Source organism: Eptesicus fuscus, chromosome 5 (assembly GCF_027574615.1).
Source record: "Eptesicus fuscus isolate TK198812 chromosome 5, DD_ASM_mEF_20220401, whole genome shotgun sequence".
Taxonomy (NCBI): Eukaryota; Metazoa; Chordata; class Mammalia; order Chiroptera; family Vespertilionidae; genus Eptesicus; species Eptesicus fuscus.
The window spans coordinates 98,901,351-98,917,831 of record NC_072477.1 but is presented as its reverse complement, the minus strand read 5'-3'; the positions used below and the strand labels follow the sequence as shown (position 1 = coordinate 98,917,831).

Here is a 16,481-nt window from a genome sequence, read left to right as displayed (position 1 = left end):
GAACTAAGTTTCTAGTTATAAGGTATTGATCAAAATAGAGTTAGTTCATGTGGTAAGATAAAAAAAATATAAAAATGTATTGGAAAAAGGTACTAAAGTTAACAATATTTAAATTTCCCCAATCATTTCTGAATATATTAAACAAGGTTCCTCTAAGTGAGGAGAAAAAAGAATAACAAAATCCAAAACCAGATCATTAGTCCTTTGATAAGTAAGTACTGGTAAAACTTTTTGGTATATGTCCCAGAAAATGAAGGTGTGCATGATGCTAATGACTGGAAAACAAATCCTTTATCAAGTTAGGGGACTGAATTTTAGACATTAAAATATTTGTATTGATAGATAACTGTAACTTTGCATATAATTCTCAAGATGTGTGAAGAATTGAGTAAATCAGTTATGACAAAAACATATTTCATCTTTTTATTTAGGAGAATAATGTTATCTCAGTGCTAAACAAAAAATAGAAATAGAATTAATGCCAAACTTGTTTTTTTCTAGAAATCTGTATCAGTAAACTATTGATATATGAAGTAATCGAAGAACACTTCAATTCCTTTCACTTCATTTCCAGTAACATTTTTCTTTAATAATTACTTATTAAAATGTGTAATGTATTTATGTTGTGGTACTGTGTAATACTGATAATCATATCATAAATCCACCTATAATTTAAAAAAATCTTATGAGCCTTCTGGTTACTAAATTAAAGAGAAACTTACATTTCAATTTATATACACATTTTCTTGTAAAAATGAAAGTTAATAAAAAAGACCTTCAAACAAGAAATATATACTATGTTGGTACCAAATTCTATATGCTATGTAGAATGAAAATATGAGTTCAAGGCAGTAAACATTATGATATAACAGTTCATATAATACAAAACTTGGAAGATAATAACAGTACTTCTTATGGTTGTTGTGAAGATTAAATTAATTTATATAGAATGTGCTTAGTACAATAATAGGCATATAGTAAGTGCAATATACTTGTTATCTATTTTCCTCAAAATAGTCCTGCAAGGTGAACATTATAACTTCTCAATTAAAAAAAATTTGCCAATAAAAACAGTTAAGGTCAGGAAAGTTAGGTAACTTCTCCAAAATCACATAGTAAATAAATAAATAATTAATTAAAAAAATAAATGCATTTAAAAAAAGAAAAAATATATTGCTATTAAAATAAGCAATTTGGTCTCAGGTGTCATTTAAAATTCTGGGTTCTTTCCAACTAAACTACACTGTCTCCATGAACCTGCATTTACCAAGTCAATTTTAAGCAGAAACCAGAAATTCTGCAGTTTTACTCATAAAATTAAAAGTGTTGGAAAATGCACATTGTGACTATGTCAATTATAAAGCAAAATCCCTAGGTTTAAGACTGATAAACATGTATTTGAACACTAGAGAGAGGAGCAAATACACAGAAACATATAATGATAATTTGTTTTAAGATATGACAAAGCTCGGAGCTGACAAAGTATAGAATTTCAGGAGAAATTCTAGAATCCTTTGTCAAAGTGTAGAATTATAGGGTTATAATGATAAATTAGTGAGAGCAATGATAGACAAACGTTTAACATAAGAATAAAAAGTTTTACTTAGCTATTGATATTTTATTAGCACCAGAATAAAATATTTTTAGATGTTCTAGCTTTACCTTCAATTTTTTAAACTTTGTGAAACTATCTTATCTAATAAAAGAGTAATATGCAAATTGACCATCACTCCAACACACAAGATGGTTGCCCCCATGTGGACACAAGATGGCCACCACAAGATGGCCAGCAGGGGAGGGCAGTTGGGAGGTACCAGGCCTGCAAGGGAGGGAAGTTGGGGGCGATCAAGCCTGCAGGGAAGGACAGTTAGGGGCGGCCGGGCCTGCAGGGAAGGGCAGTTGGGGGGGACCCAGGCCTGCAGGGGAGAGAAGTTGGGGGGGACCAGGCCTGCAGAGGAGGGCAGTTAGGGGTTACTAGGCCTGCAGGGGAGGGCAGTTAGGGGTGACCAGGCCTGCAGGGGAGGACAGTTAGGGGTGACTAGGCCTGCAGGGGAGGGCAGTTAGGCATCAATCAGGCTGTTAGAGGAGTGGTTAGGGGGTGATCAGGCTGGCAGGCAGAAGTGGTTAGGGGCAATCAGGAAGGCAGGCAGGCGAGCAGTTGGGAGCCAGCAGTCCTGGATTGTGAGAGGGATGTCCGACTGCCCATTTAGGCCCGATCCTACTGGGCAGTCGGACATCCCTCGAGGGGTCCCAGATTGGAGAGGGTGCAGACTGGGCTTAGGGACACCCCCCCACCTGTGCACAAATTTCGTGCACTGGGCCTCTAGTTAACTATATAAACACAAAATGGATGCTTAGAAGGAACAAAGGATATTTTAGGTGAATTTTTTCTCTTCTTATTTTAAATTAACTTTATTGGAGTGACATTGGTTAATAAAATTATATAAGTTTCAAGTGCACAATTCTATGATACAACAGCTGAATAGTAGATTGTGTGTTTACTGCTACTGAAAGTCAAATCTTCCACTTCAAACTGAAACTATAGTTCTCTTAACTTCATGAATTGCAAAAGGAAGTCAACTACAGAAAGGATCTGACAAAGTTCTGAAGTAATGATGGAACCTCTGTGCAATGTTTTTGTTTACTTTGTTAGTACATTATTCCCCAGAAGTCAAGGAAGTAGCAAAAGCAAAGGCAACACATAATTTTAATGTTGAACTGCTCAAAAGTCTAAAACATCTAATTCCATCCTTCTTTCCTTAAAACAGTACACATCGGGGCTTCATTAAATGTTTGCTTACTCCTAATTCCCCATGTTGTAGGGAAATATTGTAGCAGGGATCATCTTCATATGGGTGGGAAAGATCTTACCTTTCAGGAGCAAAGGAAGAATGACTTTTTCTTACCTTGCTCCTGAATCCATTAAAAAATGAATTCACTTTTTGTAGTGAAGAGCAAATTGTAAGGTAAAATACTGTAATCCTGCAACTATGAGTGTCTTTTTTTATAGTATTTTGCTTAAAAGGACAAAATCTTCTGTAACTCTGCTAATACAAGTCATAAAAGTAATACACAGTAGTTTTTTGCATTCATTAACACTATCCTATATAATAAAGAGGTAATATGCAAATTGATCATCACTCCAACACACAATATGGCTGCCCCCATGTGGCCAAAGATGGCCACCACAAGATGGCCAGCAGGGGAGGGCTGTTGTGGGCTATCAGGCCAGCAGGAGAGGGCAGTTGGGAGGGACCAGGCCTGCAGGGGAAGGCAGTTGGGGGTGACCAGGCCTGCAGGGGAGGGCAGTTGGGGGGTGGGGGGACCAGGTCTACAGGGGAGGGCAGTTGGGGGGGGACCAGGCAGGCAGGGGAGGGCAGTTAGGGGCAACCAGGCTGGCAGGGTAGGGCAGTTAGGGCAATCGGGCCAGCAGGGGAGCAATTAGGCGTCAATCAGGCTGGCAGGGGAGTGGTTGGTTAGGGGTGATCAGGCTGGCAGGCAGAAGCGGTTAGGGGCAATCAGGCAGGCAGGCAGGCGAGCGGTTCAGAGCCAGCAGTCCTGGATTGTGAGAGGGATGTCCGATCCTGGTGGGATCGGGCCTAAATGGACAGTTAGACATCCCTTGAGGGGTCCCAGATTGGAGAGGGTACAAGCTGGACTGAGGGACATACACACACCCCCGTCCCCCCATGTACAAATTTCGTGCACTGGGCCTCTAGTTTTATTAATAAAAAACATCCAAACTAAATATGTTCATATAATATATTAGTATGACAAATATTTGATAACAAGCATACTTAAATACCTTATTTATGCATGTTAAACACAACCAAGTTAAAGGCAGATTATCAACTCTTAGGCTACAGGCACCATAAATTATCAAATATTTCATTATTACTTAATTAATTTGGAATGCACCTTTAATAATAGCACAAGATTTACTCTGTGTTTCATAGAACTGACTGACAAATATGAGAGTGCTAATGTTTATATTATAGAAGACAATCTGTTTTGACACATTACTATGAAACATACTCATCTTCCATAATTAAGGGTAATTTATAAATATATATAGAATAGTTCTAAAATGCACTGCAAGGAAGAAAAAAGCTATGTATGTCAAATCAAGGAAGGTAACAAAGAATAAAAATTTAAAACTAGATGATAGAAATATTTAATTTATGATTCAATATACAAAATACAATTATATTACTATTAAATATATTATTTTGAGGAAATGACTTAATAATTTGGAATTCATTTTTGAAGTTTACATTCTAAGAGTTCTAGCTGACTTATGTGACAAAATTTAAGTGCCTGGTATTATTATTATAAGATCTGGATTTAAGTTTTACATTTATTCTTTTGCTTCTTAAATATGATTTGAATTCATTATAGAGGAATAGCCTTAAGTCTCAGGGAATATGTACTTTTAGTCAGCTAGAAGCATATAATTTAACTTCATTTTGACCTTTTTCACTAACAGAAATCACAAGGAAAATTTGTGATTCCCTGGTTTGCTGTGACATGTTCATTCAACTCATCAATATTAATGATTATCATCTGGTCTACAGCTAACCCATGATATTTGCTTATTTTGTCCTCTCTGGATTCTGGCTTATGGTCAATTCAATGAAGATCCTGGTAACTAATAATGAAACTCAAAATAGTTAGATATGCATTTCTATAACCTTGTTAAAAAATCTGACAGAAGTTTAAATAATCATTCAAACACTTATTTTTTTTATTATCTGTAGATTACTTGACATTCATATAGATGAAAATCTGCTCTATTCTATGAATCTGTAAGTTGACAACTGTATTTAAAGAATACAAACTTTTATCTTTTTATATAGTACCCCATATGCCTAGGTACTTAAACATGTAACGAGGGCAAGATAAAAGAGAAGGAAAAAGACTAAATTCAGGACTCACAAATGCAAAAACCAGTGACACAAAAGACCTTGTTCAAAGACTGTAGTATGAAAGGAACCAGCAAGGGAGTACCTGTACATCCTGCTTCATCTGCCTGAGCTTCAGGCCCCAGGATTTCTTGTCCTTCCTTTCCTGCTAAAATCAAAGAGCAAAAGATTAAAATATATCAACATGTCACAAACACTTTAACTTATAGAAATCTGAAAATAAAATTTATAGATTATGTTTAAATTTGGATTTTTCCTTTTATAAATATAGTAATTTGTCCTTGAAAAGTAAAGCTTTTAAGATATTTTTTCTTTTCTTTTTTCTTTTTTTTTTTATAGATGCATAGTTTCATTGTGTAAATGTACCATAGTGTTTTTTTTATCAACTCATCTACTGATGGGCACTTGGGCTGTTTCTAGATGTTAGCTATTGTAAATAATGCCGCTATGAACAGAGGGGTGCATATTTTTTTTGATTGGTGTTTCAGGCTTCTTAGGATATATTCCTAGAAGTGGGATGCTTGGTCAAATGGAAGTTCCATTTTTAATTTTTTGAGGAAACTCCACAGTTTTTCATAGTGGTTGTAAGCAGTCTGCACTTCCACCAGCAGTGTACTAGGATTTCTTTTTCTCTACTTCCTCGCCAGCACTTGTTGTTTGTTGATTTATTGATGATAGCCATTCCAGAAAATGTGAGCTGGTTTTAATTTGTATCTATCTGATGATTATTAGTGACATTGAGTTTTTCATGTCTCTTGTTCATTTGTATTGCCTCTTTGGAGAAGTGTCTATTTAGGTTCTCTGCCCATTTTTTAACTGGATTGTCTTTCTTTTGTTGAATTGTATGATTACTTTATATATTTTGGAATATAATCCCTTTACCCTTTAAAATAACATAGAGAGACCTAGAGGGTATTATGCTAAGCAAAATAAGAAGGTCAGAGAAAGATAAATATCACATAATCTCATATATTTGAAATCTAATGAACAAAAGAAACTGACAAACAAAATAGAACAAGAGACATGGAAGCATGCAACAGACTGATGATTCTCAGAGGGAAGGACAGGGGAGATTAACCAAAGAATTTATATGCATATATGCATAACCCATGGACACAGACAATAGTGCAGTGAAGGCCTGGGGATGGGCTGCTAGTGGGGAGGAGAGGGTCAAGGGGGAGGGAGGTGACATCTGCAATACTTTCAACAATAAAGATAAATTAAAAAAAAGAAATATCTGGGGAAAAGTGTGGGGGGGAAGTAAAGCTTATAGAAAAAATTAAGCTTTAGAAGAAATTCAGCAGATAGTTTTACCAAAATCACAAAAAAATTTAGAAAAGCAAAATCAGTGAAGATTTATATATAATTCTGAAATTATAAACATATTAGAATTATAAGCATAGTGGGATATTAGTATTATTTGTTGTTGTTGTTAATTCTAATGCTAGGATATTTTTACATTGATTTTTTAGAGGGCGTAGAAGGGTCGGGGAGAGACAGAGAGAGAAACATCGATGTGAGAGAGACACATCAATTGGTTGCCTCCACACGCACCCAAACCTGGGGCTGTGAATTGAGCCTGCAACTGAGGTATGTGCCCTTGACCGGAATCGAACCTGAGACCCTTCAATCTGTGAGCTGATGCTCTATCCACTAAGCCAAACTGGTTAGGGTGGATATTAGTACTTTTTTAGGAGAGGGGCTCCACTTACCATTTCTTCTCCAAAGCACAGATTTCTATGTTCTAGGCACTGTGCAGATTCTCTATACACTTATTTCCTTTAACTTTTGTAACTACCTATTTTATAAGTTAAAAAAACAAAACAAAACTTGAGTCTCAAGGAGGTTAAATAACTTGCCCAAGGACATGAAGCTTTAGGTGACAGAAGTAGAATGTAAATGAAGGTCTGAATGGCTGCAAAACCTCCTTTTACTATACCCTTGCTTGTCTAACTAGAGTACCAGACAACTAGAAGAACTTGGGCCCAAATTTCATTCTTCCAGAGTAAAGACTCAAGGCACTATACTTTTCTTTCACTCTATTCATTATTCTAACTACGGACAAATAGTAGTAAATAATGACAGGGGTACTGATAAACATTTCTAGGTGCCTATTATCCTCCTCTGCCACCTATACCTATGTTTACTTGGTTAGTGCTACCTAAACAAACCAAGTAGTCTGATTCTAGACTTTTACACAGAATAAGATCAGAGAGAGTCAATATACGCATTATTTGGGCAAGCAAAAAGTATGTTTTATATATTCAGGTACATTTTATTTATTATGATTTATTAAGAACATGTATAGATAAGAAAGACATGAAGGAGTTAAAAACTGCTTTTTTAAAAAAAAACAAGTAGCAGACTATATATCATAATTATTATCAGAATAGTTATGAAGTCATACTGAAACATTATGTAGTCATCAGTACCCCAATCAAATCCCACTGAATATGTCAGTCAAAAACCTTTATTTAGATTTTCCCTAAGTTTCATAATTGAATGGAGAAACAGAACACTAATCAAGTAAAATCTTTGCTCACATAAAAGCATGTATTTCTTTAAGCACCTTGGATTATCAGATGGATTTATTCAGATTTACTCATTAACTTAAAAATATTTTATTGAATTTTAGAGAGAGAGGAAGGGAGGGAGGGGGAGGACAGCAAATAGTTGTTCCACTTATTTATGCATTCATTGGTTGATTCTTGTATTTCCCTGACTGGGGATCAAACCCACAACCTTGGCATATTAGTACCTAAAGATGATCACTGTAGAGAGGAGAAAATGGTGGCAGAATAGACAGATGTGTTCCGAGCCTTGTCCTGGAGCAGAAAGAAAGAACAGCTGAGGTTTGCACGGGAAGTGTTTTTTAGCAAGCTAAGGGACAGCTAAACTCCAGGAGAAGGTGGGGGACTGCTAGACGGGGTTCCCCTGACCGGGCAGCCCCCACTGAGACTGCAGCTGGGTCCCTTCCCGGAGTTATGGGCTCGGATGGGGAAACCTTGCCATCTTGCAAGGGAAAGTGCATCTTATAGGAAGACTGAAAATCCACAACTGCGGTGACCACTGAACAGCTGTGAGCCCCAGAACACTGGTCCCCAACTGGTGCAAACATGCAGATTCAAAGAAACTCTTCACTCCACCACGGAAAGGTCAGATTTCGCTTGGGATAAGGAGAGAGAGAACTACATAACCAGACATCTGGAGAAGAGAGACCATGGGGAGACAAAGAAACAGCCCGCATATGAAAGAAAAGCAGGCATCACCAGAAAAGGAAGTAAACGAATTAGAGGCAAGCAACCTATCAGAGAAAGAATTCAGAGAAATGGTCATAAGGTGGATGAAAAGAATGGAAGACAAATTTGACAGTATGAATAAGAACCAAGAGGAAATGAAGAAGAACCAAGAAGAAATGAAAAATAACATCGCTGCTGTAAAGAACTCAACAGAAAGCATCAAGAGCAGACTAGAATAAGCAGAGGACCGCATCAGTGAGCTAGAAGACATAATGGGAAAAAATACCCAAATAGAGCAACTTCTAGAAAAAAAATTAAAAAGCAGGAGGAGAGCCTAAGGGAACTTTGGTACAACATGAAACAAAACAACATCCACATATAGGAGTTCCAGAAGGAAAGGAAACTGAGCAAGGAATAGAAAACCGGTTTGAAAAAATAATGACAGAAAACTTTCCTGATATAGGGAAGAAAAAACCCATACAAATACAAGAAGCTCACAGAGTCCCAAGCAAAATGAACCCCAAAAGACCGACGCCAAGGCACATTATAATTAAATTGGCAAAAACCAATGACAAACTAAGAATCTTAAAAGCGGCCAGAGAGAGACAGACAGTTACCTACAAAGGAACCCCCATCAGATTAGCAACTGATTTCTCAACAGAAACTCATCAGGCCAGAAGGGAATTGAAGGAAATATACAAAGTCATGCAAAGGCAGGGTCTGAATCCAAGAATACTGTACCCAGCAAGGCTATCAATCAAAATTGAAGGTGAAATCAGGAGCTTCCCAGACAAAAAAGGACTAAGGGAATTTATCACCACCAAACCAGCAATGCAAGAAATGCTAAAGGGTCTGCTGTAAAAAAAAGAAATAGGAAGCAAAGAAGAAACACAGGTGTATAGAATAAATATGGCGACAAATAAGTACCTATCAATAATAACTTTAAGCTTTTGAACTAGGATGTTGAGTGTGACTCGACATGGTGAGCATCGGTAGCAGCTCTTTTTATACTCTTTAAATGTATCAATAATTTGAAATATAAAAAAAAAATCCAAATAAATAAGTTTGTATGAAAAGAAACTCCAGTTTTTTATTCTACTGCCGCGCTTTGTAAAATCTGGGGTATTTAAAAAATTAAATCCTGAGTAGAATAAAGGAACCGAGAAAAAAGCAAGCGAGTGCAAAGGGTTAAATATAAATGGATTAAATGCCCCAATCAAAAGACATATGGTAACAGATTGGATAAGAAAAAAGACCCATATATCGGCTGTCTACAAGAAACCCACTTCAGAAAAAAAGACACACACAGACTGAGGGTAAAGGGATGGAAAAAGGTTTTCCAGGCGAATGGAAATGAAAAAAAAAGCCGGGGTAGCAATACTTATATTTGACAAATTAGATCTCAAAGTGAAGGACATAACAAGAGATAACGAAGGCCACTTCATAATACTGAAGGTAGCAATCCAACAAGAAGAAATAACTCTGGTAAACATATACGCACCCAATACAGAAGCACTCAAATACATAAAAACCTCCTGGAGGATATCAAGGGAGAGATTAACAGCATTACAATCATAGTAGGAGACTTTAATACCCCACTATCACCATTGGACAAATCCTCTAAACAAAAAATCAGCAAAGAAACATCAAAAAATCAGCAAAGAAACATCCTGAATGACTCACTAGAACAGATGGAATTAATCAACATCTTCAGAACATTTCACCCCAACGCCACAGAATATACATTCTTCTTAAGTGCACATGGGTCATTTTCAAAGATAGACCATATGTTGGGACATAGGCAAAGTCTCTTCAAATTCAAGAAGATAGAAATCATATCTAAAACTGGAAATCAACTACAATAAAAACAACCCAAAGAAATCAAACACATGGAGACTAAATAGCATGCTATTAAACAATGACTGTGTTACCAGAGAGATCAAGGAAGAAATAAAAAAATCATGGCAACAAATGACAATGAAAACACAACAATCCAGAATCTATGGGACACAGCGAAAGCAGTCTTGAGAGGGAAGTTCATAGCTCTACAAGCCTATGCAAAAAACAAGAAACAATGGTAATAAATTACCTAATCCTACAACTCAAAGAGTTAGAAAAAGAGCAACAAGAAAAGCCCAGTGTAAGCATAAGAAAGGAAATAATTAAGATCAGAGCGGAGATAAACGACATATAGCCCAAAGAAACAATACAAAAGATCAACAAAACCAAGAGCTGGTTCTTTGAAAGGATAAACAAGATTGATGAACCTCTAGCCAGGCTCACCAAGAAGCAAAGAGAGAGGATCCAAATAAACAAAATCAGAAATGGAAGAGGAGAAATAACAACAGACCCCGCCGAAAAACAAAGGATTGTTAAAAAATACTATAAACAACTCTATTCCAACAAACTGGACAACCTGGAGGAAATGGACATATTCCTAGAAATATATAACCTTCCAAAACTTAATCAGGAAGAATCTAAACATCTCAATAGGCCAATAACTATGGAAGAAATTGAAGCAGTCATCTAAAATCTTCCAGGAAACAAAAGCCCGGGGCCAGACGGCTTCACCAGAGAGTTTTACCAAACATTCAAGGAAGAACTAAAACCTATCCTCCTCAGACTATTCCAAAAAATTCAAGAGGAAGGAACACTTCCAAGCTCCTTCTATGAAGCCAGCATCACCCTAATACCAAAACCAGATAAAGACAACACAATGAAAGAGAATTACAGGCCAATATCCCTCATGAACATAGATGCCAAAATCCTGAACAAAATTCTAGCAAATCGGCTCCAGAAGTACATCAGAAAGATCATACACCATGACCAAGTAAGATTTATCCCAGGAATGCAAGGATGGTACAATATCCACAAATCAATAAATGTGATTCATCACATAAACAAATTGAAAGATAAAAATCACATAGTCATATCAATTGATGCAGAAAAAGCATTTGACAAAATCCAACACCCTTTCTTGATAAAAACTCTCAACAAGGTGGGAACAGAAGGATCATACCTCAACATAATAAAAGCTATATATGATAAACCCACAGCAAACATCATACTCAATGGACAAAAACTAAAACCATTTCCCCTATGGACAGGAACAAGACAGAGATGCCCTCTCTCACCACTCCTGTTTGACATAGTACTGGAAGTATTAGCCATTGAAATTAGACAAGAAGAAGAAATAAAAGGCATCCAAACTGGAAAAGAAGAAATAAAGCTGTCCTTATTTTCAGATGACATAATATTGTACATAAAAACCCCGAAAGACTCCATCAAAAAACTAATGGACTTAATAAATGAGTTCGGCAATGTAGCAGGATACAAAATTAACGCCAAGAAATCTATGGCCTTTCTATACACCAATAGTGAACTTACAGAAAGAGAGACTAAAAAAGCAATCCTATTTATCATCACACCAAAAAAATTAAGATACCTAGGAATAAACTTAACCAAAGACGTAAAAGACCTATATGCGGAAAACTACAGGACACTGAAAAAAGCGATAGAGGAAGACATAAACAGATGAAAGAGCATACCATGTTCATGGCTTGGTAGAATTAACATCATTAAAATGTCCATACTACCCAAAGCAATCTATACATTCAATGCACTCCCCATTAAAATACCAATGGCATATTTCACAGACCTAGAAAGAACTCTCCAAAAATTCATCTGGAATAAAAAAAGACCCCGAATATCCACAGCAATCCTGAGAAAGAAGAATAAAGTAGGAGGGATATCAATACCAGATTTCAAGCTGTATTAAAAGCCACTGTTCTCAAAACAGCATGGTACTGGCACAAGAACAGACATATAGACCAATGGAATAGAATAGAGAACCCAGATATTGACCCAAACCACTATGCTCAATTAATATTTGACAAAGGAGGCATGAACATACAATGGAGTCAAGACAGTCTCTTCAATAAGTGGTGTTGGGAAAATTGGACAGATACATGCAAAAACATGAAACTAGACCATCAACTTACATCATACACAAAAATAAACTCAAAATGGATACAGGACTTAAACATAAGAAAGAAAACTATAAAAATACTAGAGGAATCCACAGGCAGCAAAATCTCAGACATATGCCAAAAGAACTTCATCACTGATACTTCCCCTAGGGCATGGAAGCTAAAGAGAAAATAAACAAATGGGACTACATCAAAATAAAAAGCTTTTTTACAGCAAAAGAAACCATCAACAAAATAACAAGAAAGCCCACTGTATGGGAGAACATAGTTGCAAATGTTATCACTGATAAAGGTTTAATCTCCAACATCTACAGGCAGCTTATGCAACTTAATAAAAGGAAGATAAATGATCCAATTAAAAATGGGCAATGGACCTAAATAGAATCTTTTCAAAAGAAGATAGAAGGAAGGCCAAGAGACACATGAAAACATGCTCAAAGTCACTAATTATCGGAGAGATGCAAATTAAAATGACAATGTGGTACCATCTCACACCTGTCAGAATGGCTATCATCAACAAATCAACAAACAAGTGTTGGTGAGGATGCGGAGAAAAAGGAACCCTTGTGCACTGCTGGTGGGAATGCAGACTGGTGCAGCCACTGTGGAGAACAGTATGGAGTTTCCTCAAAAAACTGAAAATGGAACTCCCATTTGACCCAGTAATCCCACTCCTAGGAATATATCCTAAGAAACTAGAAACACCAATCAGAAAGGATATATGCACCCCTATGTTCATAGAAGCACAATTCACCATAGCTAAGATTGGAAACAGACTGAATGCCCATCAGCAGATGAGTGGATTAGAAAACTATGGTACCTCTACACAATGGAATACTATGCTGCCATAAAAAAGAAGGAATTCTTACCATTTGCAGCAACTTGGATGGAATTGGAGAACATCATGCTAAGTGAAATAAGCCAGTCAATGAAAGAAAAATACCACATGTTCTCACTCATTTATGGATAATAAAGAACATTATAAACTGATGAACAAAAAGATAGATACAGAGACAGTAAAGCATCAAACAGACTGTCAAATTACAGCGGGAAGGTTAGTGAGAGGTGTGAGAGATAAGAGATCAACTGAAGGACTTGTATGCATACATATAAGCATAACGAATGGACGCAAAACTCTGGGGGGTGAAGGCATGTATGGGAGTGGGGTGGGGGGGCAATGGTAAGATATGTACACATATAATACCTCAATAAAAAAATGGAAAAAAATAAGATGATCACTGTAAATAGTTAAAACATGTGCAAGCAACTTTAGATCAGCATTAAAGAAAGCACTACATAAAGTATATAATAATGATATTAACTTATGCTGAAGAATTCTCACTTTATACTTGCCATAAGCAAAATGACAATATAAAAATCCCTTGTAAACTGTTTCCATTACTGTTAGATAAGTGCCAGTGTTTGCTAAGTGTCTGAAAATCTCTAATACCCTATTCCCTCTTTCCAAAGCATCTACTGAAATTAAAATAATAAATAGTATGCTTTGGGGTAAGTATATGATAGTAATATATTATGATTATATATCTATGCCCTCTATTTTTCCTTAAATAAAAATAAAAACCATCAGAGTTGCCTGTTAAGGTGGAAGATAACAATGATAGTAAGGGTTAAAATAATATTTTGGAAATTACTATTTTTTTAACTTACAGTTATATTATAGTCATTTAAACACTGTCTGCAATACAATTATTTATTCACTTTTTCATTCCTTCATTACTCCTTGGAATATAATAATATAGGCTCCTTCCTTAGATGAGCATTTAATATAGTTCAGAATCTGGTCTCAGACTTATTTACCACAATTTAAAAACTGGAAGTCTCCATTCTTTCCCTTATTTTGGGGGCTAGAATTTTGGTTCAACAACTAAAAACATGTTGACTAATGAAAACAGAAAGACCCTAAAGCTCGCCTGCAATGTGAACATACTTCTCTCTCTGCTGAGTGCTATCCAGGAACAGGCTCTTTCCTGTTCCATCCATGACTAGCACAAAGATATTCTGGAACAGAGGCTGTTCTAAATATTTTTTTGCAGCATTCTCCCTGATGTACTTTGTTCTTCTATTTTAAGAAATATAAGAGAAGAATAGTAGTGTATTATACTTGTACATAAGACTTTCTCTCCTGTAAGACTTAATACATTATGAATGACTAACATGCAATCTAGAAAGGAAAACTAGGATGCTCCCAGGTTTTGCTTTTAGTCTAAATTTCAAAGCAAATATACAGATGAGAAAAAAATCCTGTTTTTTCAAATAATGGCAAAATATAGCTGAAAAAGAAGTCATAAAATTCTACTCAGAATTATAGCTGTAAAAAGATCAATCTCCAAGAAATTGTGGAAATTGAAAAAAAGCCAATCCAAAAAAAGTTACATATTGTATTATTCCATTTAAATAATATTTTTGAAAGGACAAAATTATAAAAATGGAATAGATTAGTGGTTGTCAGGGGTTAGGGGAGGGTGGGTGTATAAAAGGCAACTAGGGAGCCCTGTGGTGATGGAATTGTCCTATATCTTGCATATATCAATGTTAATATTCTGGTTGTGATATTGTACTATAGTTTTGCAAGATGTTACCATTGGGGGAAATTAGGTAAAAGGTACATAGTATGTCTGCATTATATGTGAATCTAAAACTACTTTTGAATTATTTGTGAATCTATAATTATATCAAAAGTAAAAGTTTAATTTAAAAAGTCAAGAGAAAATGTCACAAATTTAGGTAAAAAGAGGTAATCACTTGTTCATTTTGCATTAAGATGGAATTCCTAGTAAGTAAAAACAAAGATGTCAAATGCAATTAATTTTAGTTAAAAATCCAAAAGAATCCAATGGCAGAATAGATCTGCCCAAAATATAAGACTGATTACTTAATATAGCACATGTACTAAATTCTAAAACTTGCATTTTTGAAATTCATACAATGTGTTTGTAACCATTTCTAACCATGTTTGTGGGAATATTTTACAGCAATCCTATATAATAAAGAGGTAATATGCAAATGGTCATTACGCTGTGACACATAACAACCTATCAGCAGGAGGGCGGGGCAGCGAGCTATGTGGGTGGGGTGGCCAGCTGAGGTGTGCGCAGGGCCACTAGTCTCTAATAAGGCAAAGTGGCTAACTGAATCAGATTTTCCTTTCCTGCTTTCATCTCTTCCTCTACAACACACATCCACACATGCCATACATATTTGTACCTGCCTTTCCTCAAGTTGTTCTCTCTGTTTAGGATCCATTACCCTTTCCATCTGAGTAACTTCTACTCATCTAGTTCTTTAAAGATCAGTTCACATTTCTCTCATTTTGTGTCTTATTTGACCCTGCTCTCTGTTCTTCCCACCCTACTGTTCCTACTATAGAAATATGATACAAAAAACAAATACTCAAAAATTTCCAACATTTAATAAAAGATGCAAATCAATATATTCAAGAAGTAAATTGAATCTCAAGCAGGATAAAGTCTCCAAATTCCAGACTGAAACCATCAATCAAACTCTAAAAACTGAAGTAAAAAAAATCCTGAAAAGAGCCAGAGTACATAATACCTAACTATGAAGGGACAATGATTCAAAAAGATAGCAGACACAGACAACAGTATGGTATTGGCCTGAGGGAAGAGGGGGAGAGGGCTGGGTGGAGATGGACAAAGAGGGGGTAAATGGGGACATCTGTAATAGTGTAAACTAACAAACAAAATAGTCCTGGTTGGGCGGCTCAGCTGACTGGAGCATCGTCCTATACACCAAAAGGTTGTGGGTTTGATTCCCAGTCATAGTACATACCTAGCTTAAGGGTTTGATTCCCTGGTTGGGGTGCTTATGGAAGAGAAAGAGGAAAAATTATATTAGCGGGAAACTTGAAATTTCAGGAATGAAAGAGAACAAGAGAAATTATATAGTCCATGTGACAAGTGCAACATAAAGGAGGGAGGGAAATGGGACTCATATAGGTTTCTATATTTCACCTGGAGTGCTAAAATATTAGTTCTAAGTAGAATGAAAATTTAAGTAAGTATGCACATTCTAATCCTTAGAGAAACTACTAAAAAGTTTATATAAAGAGATAAGGTGAAATAAAAATAGAATACTGAAATATATTCAAATGATCCAAAATAGGACAGGAATGGAGAAACAGAAGAACAACAAAGCAAAGAGGACAAACAGAAAACAAATACTATGTAATGGTAAATCTAAATCCAAACATCAAAAGTTACATTAAATGTAAATAGTCTAAAAATCCAATTAGGTACAGAGATTTTAGAATAGATTTTAAAAACAAAGCTCCATCTAGAGTTACTTAATAT

General features: G+C 35.9%; 1 protein-coding gene across 2 annotated transcripts in view; it reads right to left on the bottom strand.

Annotated features, from left to right (window-relative positions):
* ZEB1 (zinc finger E-box binding homeobox 1) overlaps nt 1–16,481 on the bottom strand; it is a 317,487-nt gene that overhangs the window by 38,298 nt on the left and 262,708 nt on the right. For both annotated transcript variants that reach the window (XM_008150396.3, XM_028158817.2), the window contains exon 3: nt 5,008–5,067. In XM_008150396.3, coding sequence (XP_008148618.2) covers nt 5,008–5,067 — 60 coding nt within the window. The remainder of the gene's footprint in view (nt 1–5,007; nt 5,068–16,481) is intronic.